This window comes from Poromitra crassiceps (assembly GCF_964638095.1).
Source record: "Poromitra crassiceps genome assembly, chromosome: 19".
Lineage (NCBI taxonomy): Eukaryota > Metazoa > Chordata > Actinopteri > Beryciformes > Melamphaidae > Poromitra > Poromitra crassiceps.
In genome coordinates, this window is record NC_139646.1 from 27,794,217 (window position 1) to 27,802,321 (window position 8,105).

The 8,105-nt window shown below is 40.7% G+C and overlaps 1 protein-coding gene across 1 annotated transcript; it reads right to left on the bottom strand.

Annotated features, from left to right (window-relative positions):
- Positions 1–3,217: 3,217 nt before the first annotated feature.
- LOC310793522 (uncharacterized protein) lies at positions 3,218–6,982 on the bottom strand. Its single transcript, XM_083655322.1, has 4 exons — positions 6,929–6,982; positions 5,458–5,652; positions 4,936–5,088; positions 3,218–3,881 (listed from the first exon to the last, which is right to left on the bottom strand). The coding sequence occupies exons 1-4, from the start codon at positions 6,960–6,962 to the stop codon at positions 3,571–3,573; spliced, it is 693 nt and encodes a 230-aa protein (XP_083511448.1). The 5' UTR covers positions 6,963–6,982; the 3' UTR covers positions 3,218–3,570.
- Positions 6,983–8,105: the final 1,123 nt, after the last annotated feature.

Sequence of the window (8,105 nt, forward strand, 5' to 3'; positions counted from 1 at the left end):
GTGTAGAACAACTAGCATTGGCCTCTTGGGTTATGGTTCTTTTCGACTGGTCGGCGGGTGGAAAATGTTTGGTGGTCTAAGATTGGAATTCGTCCGATTCAATCGCTAAAGTCGGTTTAACGTTAGGCCAAAAGGAGAGAGAGGACTGTGTGGAAAAAGAAAGCAAGGCGGATCAGGACGTGGAGCAACAAATTGCTGCTGCTGGTCGTTTATCTTTATCTTAAGAGATTTCACACCGAAACGAACCCGGAAGTTAGATGTAGATAGTTTATGAACGTATTTATAACATAATAGTGCAGAACAGGGCTCCATAGCTCAGGGGTTAGAGCACTGGTCTTGTAAACCAGGGGTCGCGAGTTCAAATCTCGCTGGGGCCTGTCCAATGTTTTTAATTTCACTATACTTACAAATAATTTATTAGACTGTTGAGTTAAGCTGAATGTAATACTGTTTACTGTGACATCACCGAACATCACTCACTGATGACATCATCACATTACATCACAATGGAGTGACATCACTGATGACATCATCACTGACAACAATTGCTGCAGTGACATCACTGATGACATCATCTCCGATGACATCACAATTGCTTGAGGTACATCACTGATGACATCAAAATGCGTATAAAAAGTTTTACTTGGTCAAACCAAACAGTTCAGCTATATTTAGAATCGGGAGAGACCATAACATTTCACTCGGGCCAAAATAAAAAACATCGAAAAAATATTTTCTTTATACCCGCATTTTCTTACGTTTTGTTCGGAGTGATTCACGGTAAACATGAGCCGACATGAATACAGCATGTCACTGACTGATTAGATCATCACCGATGACCTCACAATTGCCTGAGTGACATCACAGATGACATCACAATTGCTCTGTGTAACTCATTTGTGACACAATATATTATAATATAGAAGATCATAACAAGGCTATGTGAGTGCAAAAGTATTAGTCATTTTTCCATTACAGTTATCTCAAGGTACTTTACAAATAGAGCAGGTAGAATGATGAAGAAAATATGGAAACAAATTAAAAATTAAGATGAAATGAGGTAAAGATTTCAACCCATCCAGCCCAGGTCAACTGCTGACCTACAGGTGATCGATCACCTGAGATGTAGTCGACTCAGGTGAACTCCAGGTGCATACCGTCAAATAGAAGCACAGTTGCACCGCTTAAAAATGAAAGAAATTCGCCCACGGGGGCGCTACAGCAATATGTTACGTAGACTAATCACAGCTCACGCTGCTATGACAGACATACGGACGGTACTGCTATGACATCACTGATTAGGTCTTATAATAAAATAATAAAATAGACCCATTCACCCCCCATGAATGGGGAGTTTTTATGATTCTGATTGTCTAAAAGCCACAGAGGCTAACAGCTCAAACAGTTATGTGACATTTCTTGCCCCAGAAGTAAATTCCCCATTCATTTTCTCCAGAGACATTTAGAAAAATCCTTATGAGTTTTCTGGGGCAAGAAACGTCACATGACTGTTGAGCTCTTTAGCTAACGCTAGCTAGCTAGCGGCTAACTATGTTAATGCAGGAAATGCAAAGGCATGACAGATCCCCACGGTAGAGCATGTTTACTAACCTGGAAACTGCAGAGGTCGGTCCGTTTTACAGTTGTGCTGTGAGTGATACTTCTGCTTGTTGCAGTAGCAAAGCTGAATTGGCCAAACTAAAGAGACTGTAAAGAGTTTTCATAGAGGAAACCAGGGGTTGTTGTAAGCACATTTCCCCATCTGTGTTAACGTAAATGTTGTGAATGACGTTCACAGTGTCTATTTCGGAGATTTTACGTGTTACAACAGTATTTTACAGACCTATTTTCTATTTTGTTTAAATAAAGACATGATTATTTGAGCTTTTCAGAGCCCGGATAGCTCAGTCGGTAGAGCATCAGACTTTTAATCTGAGGGTCCAGGGTTCAAGTCCCTGTTCGGGCGTTAACATTTTTGTCCTGGAAAGGCATTTTCAAAAATGGATTTTCCCAACAATTATGGCCTTTTTTTTTACTAGTAGTAGTAGTACACAAAGCTCTATGATGATGATGTCACTCAAGCAATTGTGATGTCATCAGTGAGTGATGTCATCAGTTCTACTGCTACTACTACCACCACCATTACAACTACTACTGTGTCTATATTTTTTTTATATATTTTATTTTAAATGTTAACAATATATGAACAAAACAAACGAAACATGCTCAGACACAGGAAAGGAAAAGAAAGAAAAGCATATAATATCGACAATTATTACAATGTGATGCTACCAGCCACATAGGGTGCTCATGTGCTTGTAAGCACATGAGCAATCTAGAACTGTATGACCTCATCAGATTGGTCTACGTAACATAAGGGTGCACTTTTTTTCAGCACCAAACACATGCCAGATCCCTGATTGCTTCACCAAATTTTGGATCGGAGCAATGGATATTATAAGAGTAGGATCTGATTGACAAAACAGCGACTTCCCTGGTGGTCTAGTGGTTAGGATTCGGCGCTCTCACCGCCGCGGCCCGGGTTCGATTCCCGGTCAGGGAACTACTCTTTTATAAAATTTTAACACTTCGGTTAGCTTACTGCAGTTCGGTGTTGACGTTGTGTAGCCCGCTTGCTTTTGGGTCGAGTCGAGTTTTTGCGTTTCTCCTATATGGACCAAGGATAAATACATTTCAGTCTTACAAGTTGCAACTCTTGATTCTGATCTGAGGTCTGCCATACAGATCAACATCTGGTGCTTGTAGGCATTAGCACCGCCCGGCTAGCTCAGTCGGTAGAGCATGAGACTCTTAATCTCAGGGTCGTGGGTTCGAGCCCCACGTTGGGCGCACTACCTTTTTCATGTCCTTCTCTAATCTGTGGTCATACACAGGTATGCATTCTCTGTATAGACCTTTATTTAATTATTTAATGTATTTTCTGTCTAGACCTTTATTGAATGATTGAATGTATTTCCGGTATGAATGTATTTAGATGTAATTTCCGCCTTATGCAGCACAGCGCTGATGAAGGCTTAACACTGAAACGTCCGTTGTGCTCTGTCCCAGGTGACTAACGCTATTACATTTTGAAAGGACATTCTGGAGTGCTGGCCTTCTTTCTTACTCTTATAAAAATGAGTTACAAAAATGCTGTAAACCTCTTTATCTTTATTTTTTTTAACATTTCAAAACATCTTTATCCTTCTTGTTTCAAACATCTGTTTTAAACATTTTAAACACGCTTATGAAATAATGTAACCCTGCAGTCCAATAACTAAATTGAAAAATGACTCAACAATTAGCCCTGCCTTCAAATAACCTCAATTCAACAAAGACATTCATTGTAAGGCCTATCTGTGCAATTTTATTAGTCAAATATTTGAACAAATCCAAAGTCAGTCAGACTTTCTCACGAAAACAAAAGCAACACTGCACCATGCACTGCTTGTATCACTGTCTCACCCATTGTGCGTAAATCCTTATGTGCCTCCCCTGAAACTGCTTGGAGCCGCCTGGGGAGGCCCGACTCCCACTTTGAAAACCTGTGTTCTAGCTCAATCCATCAACTCACAGTGTACGCACACATAGCTTAGTTGCTGCTGCTGCTGGTGCGTTAGTGGCTTTACGTATTGTTGGTGGTGGTTCAGTTAGTTCAGGTGCTATGGCTGGTGGTGCTGATGCAAGCAGTAGCTGACTTTTCTTCCTCTTCTTGTCTGCCTTGTTGCTGTTCCAGTGGGTGATGCAGACAGTCAGCACCATGGTCAGCAGACCAAACCCCACCAACATGCAGTGCCACTGGTCCAAAGACAGCCCGGAGGGACCTGGGGAGGGACCTGGGGGTGAACCTGAGAGAACTACAGGTGGCTTCCAACCTGTAGCTGAGAGAGAGAGAAAGAAAGAGGGAGAGAGAGAGAGAATGAGAGAGAAAGAAAGACAGAGGGAGTCACCTTTGCCTATAGGGAAAATGGCTGAAGAGAGAGAGAGAGAAAGAGAATGAAATAGAGGCTACTTGCCATTTGGGCGTGTTTTTTTTAGGTCTGATCATATAAACTGTATTTTTGAGATCACATTGCCATAATACCTCAAATGTTCAGACTTGTGGTTGAGTTTATTGGAGTAGAGTCAGATGAGTCTAATGCAGATGTTCTGCTCATCCAAACGTTGGTGCATGGTGTCTTAAGGCCCAATTATGCTCCATTTTCACACAAAAATAAATGTGTCTGTTTGGGTAATGGTCACTGCCCACATACTTCCTGCATCTTTCACGTTTTCACTTTTCACATTATGTTAAGCAATACATCCACCAGTGGGCAGTATAGAGACTCAAATGTGTGTGTGTGAGTGTGTGTGTGTGTGTGCGTGCGTGTGTGTGTGTGTGTGTGCGTGTGTCTGTGTGTGTGTGTGTGTGCGTGTGCGTGTGCGTGTGCGTGTGCGTGTGCGTGTGCGTGTGCGTGCGCGTGCGCGTGCGCGTGCGCGTGTGCGCCTGTGTGGGTGTGGGTGTGGTTCTGCTCCGTTTTATGCCTATCCGTAAGCTTTCAGAGGACGGAGCAATACGCACAAAATGAACCGGTGACTCCTTCCTTACCTGTTGCTTCTGTGTCCCGCTCCTGTGACCTTTCCTCCCTTCATTCATTCATTCATTCATTCATTCATTCATTCATTCATTCATTCATTCATTTATTTATTTATTTATTTATTTATTTATTTATTTATTTATTTATTTAAATGTCGAGTATCACTGGCATAGATGATGATTTAGATGATGATTGCTGCTCCTCATTTGATATACTTCAGTTCAAATTTGACTGGGTGGTTAATTACAAATGTCCCTGCGCTCTTACACATTTAAAACATTATGTTTGTTGTTTGGAGCAAAGTGAATTGCTGCACTTCTCCAAAATCACAGACTGAGAAAAGGAACCATAGCGTTACCTTGAAGCCTGGTTCCGCTCCCCACTCTCATAAGTTTCTTCTCCTTTGCGATGCAGTAATACAGCCCCAGGTCTCCCTCCTCAACATCTCTGATCTTTAGTGCCAGAGAGCGGTTCATCAGCTCCACTGAGAAACGAGAGCTGAGCCGGAAGTCTGGAAAAACCACAAAAATATGTTTTAAATGTGTTTTTCACTAATAAAAATAAAATAAAAATATATATATATATTTGCATCTGCTATTGGTATTGTTTTGTTGTTGTTGTTGTTCTTTGTTTTTTGTGCTTTGGTCCGAGTGAAATGTTCTATGGTCTCCTAATTCTAAATATAGCTGAATATCTTGGTTTGACCAGTTAAATTTATTTTTATAAGCATCCTACGAAATGTCTATGGAAAAAAGAATGGCGGATGTTGATATCCCTTGGTTCGTATGCCGAACCGGGAAATGGGCTTGACTTTGGCTCTCTATGAGCGCTGGCTGAGCAACAAAGAAGGAGACTATAAGTCAAAGGAAAGCTGCACTACCTGTGTCTGGTCGTCCGTCCCTGAGGCTGCTGCAGAGGATCACAGTGGGCATGCACTCTGGGTTGTGCTTAAGCCATGTTGTCTCATGGAGGTAGGAGAAGTCACAGCCCAGGGTGGCTGTGGTACCAAACTGGACCTGCTGGACCTCAGTCCCAGTCACTAACAGCATCCCCAAGCCGGGCCTGGTGATGGATACTGGACGCAGATCGCATGGATGTCAGATTTATCAACACAGGACATGTCAAGTTGTTACTGACATGAAAGCAAATCAAAGTTCAAATGGAATCCAATTTTGGAAACTTTTGAAGCGGCACCAGGAAAGATTCCCATGTAGAAATGCAGCCTTATCACAAAGTGGGGGTCCAACAGAGAAGAGCATCTCATTAACTCATTAACTAACTCATTAACTAACTGAGATGCTGTCATTTTGCTCTATTTGCCGAAACTTTCACTTCTCTACTGGAAGGGACAGCTAGTGCTAGTTGTATTGCTTTCCCCAATTACAGATTTCAAATATGTTTTATTTGAGCATGACAATATACATTATATACTATATGTACATACAGTATATTCTATTCCACTTGTACAGATATAAGTTCGACCATGAAATGCTCTTTTTTTTACTTTGAACATACGGTATACACATACATACAGATATACAGATACAAAACATTAAAGAAAAGGAAAGAAAATAAAGAGAAAATAAAAGCTTGCTTTCCCCAATTACAAAGCCTGTTCTAGCTCAAAACTGGAGTAAAGTTAGCTTCATATTGAATACTCAGTGGATATTTGTTTTTCTGCCTTCAATAACTTGTATAAGTAAATAAGCAAAAGGACATTGATGCATTTTTACACTTCATTTACAACCACTTTTTTCCCCAATACATTTTTTTTTAAATAAAATGTTAACGAGCTTCCACCTTCGGTCATGACGGCCGAATCACTGCCTATCTTTCGGAAAAGACTAAAGACTCACTTTTTCAGGCTCCATCTGGGTCCTTCTTGAACTAACTTCTCTCTCTTAAAAAACCCCAAAACAAAACAAAAAACACTAACCTTAACTTGTACCACTGTTCCTTCAGAAGTTGTAGTTGTCATAGACTGTGTTACATGGTTGATTGCTCTATTGCTGACAAAAATGTGTTATTGTAAGTCGCTTTGGATAAAAGCGTCTGCCAAATGACGTAATGTAATGTAATTCAAAATGAACATAGGCAAAGGGATATAATTACAAAAATTAATTCAAAATGAACATAGGAGTTATGCAATGAAAGGTCATATTGGTGTGTATCAGTGCTTCCTCCTCCCGTCAGGTAGCATTGAGAACCCCTGATCGAGACTGCATCCTCAACTGCTCCTTTTGAGCATGTTAGGAGAAACGCAATTGAAAAAATATCAGATCATCTACCATCACATTGTTCAATTTGAACAAATCAAGCAGCTTTATGATCCTAAATGAGTTAATACTCACCAACAAGAATCATGAAGATCCAATGAGACTTCATTTCTCACCTCTTCATTTTTTCCTGTCCTTTACTTAGATGTGGTCTGACAGACCACATGCACTTCCTTTATAACTGCCTACTACTGTTTCCACTGAAAGCCTACTCTTACCCAGCCTCTTTCTGTTTACCAGTGCTCAACTCTGCATATGTAGGCTAATGATACACATGTTGTCATCACATTATGACACATAAAGAAAACAAGTTTATAGATGCATCAAAAGAATATAGCTAGCAAGTTATGCAGTATATAATTCACTATTTGAAATCAAATGTCTTCTGTGAATATATTGAATGTGGTCGGACTCAAAGGAAATGTGACTACAAAGGACAGGTTACCTCAAAACTGTTTACCCAAATTCCCGTGTATTGAAACAAAAAAGACCAAAAAAGAATAGAAAAGCATTGTTGTTGTTGTTCATTATGTCCATTACACTGAGCCAGCTATACGTGCAAGAGGCGTGTGTGGACTTGGAAATGAAGAGCAGGAATAGATTTAGTTCATGAATATTACAGCTATATTGGACAGTCAGTACGGGAACTACTTGTATATTTTTACAGATGGGTCAAAGGTCATCCACAGACACGGGTAACAGAGGTTGCAGCGGTGATTCCCACCCAGTCAGCAGATTGAGATCGAGAACATCAGATTATTTAGCCCAAGTGTTTATGCAGTTAGTTGAGTTAGTGGTAATTATGTTGGCATTAGAGTGGGCGGAGTCTTCTAGTTCAACATCTGGAGGCCCCAAAAACACATGCCAGGCTCTTATTTATTGATTTCTCGTCTGCATTCAACACCATCCAGCCTTATCTCCTTGCAGAGAAACTTATTTCTCATTTTAATCTGAACCCAAATCTTATTGGCTGGATTGTGGACTTCCTGACAGACAGGTCACAGTGTGTGAGGGTTAATGGCGTGTTATCCTCAAAGCTATTCTCCTCCACTGGTTCCCCCCCAAGGCTGTGTCCTCTCCTCACTGTTCTTTATCTTATACACTCACTTCTGTAGGAGTATGTATGAGAAGAGGCATATCCTGAAGTTTGCCGATGACTCAGTCATTGTAAGTCTTTTAAATGACAATGAGACTGAGCATGGTCCTATAGTGGACGATTTCATATCTTGGTGTAATGACACCTTCTTGCAAA

Excerpts from the sequence above, each read along its gene's own strand:
- LOC310793522 (XM_083655322.1), bottom strand. The coding sequence starts at position 6,962 with ATGAAGTCTCATTGGATCTTCATGATTCTTGTTG. Across the intron at positions 5,089-5,457 it reads GGACGGACGACCAGACACAG|ACTTCCGGCTCAGCTCTCGT; the intron begins GTAGTGCAGCTT and ends TGGTTTTTCCAG. Across the intron at positions 3,882-4,935 it reads GAGCGGAACCAGGCTTCAAG|CTACAGGTTGGAAGCCACCT; the intron begins GTAACGCTATGG and ends TCTCTCTCTCAG.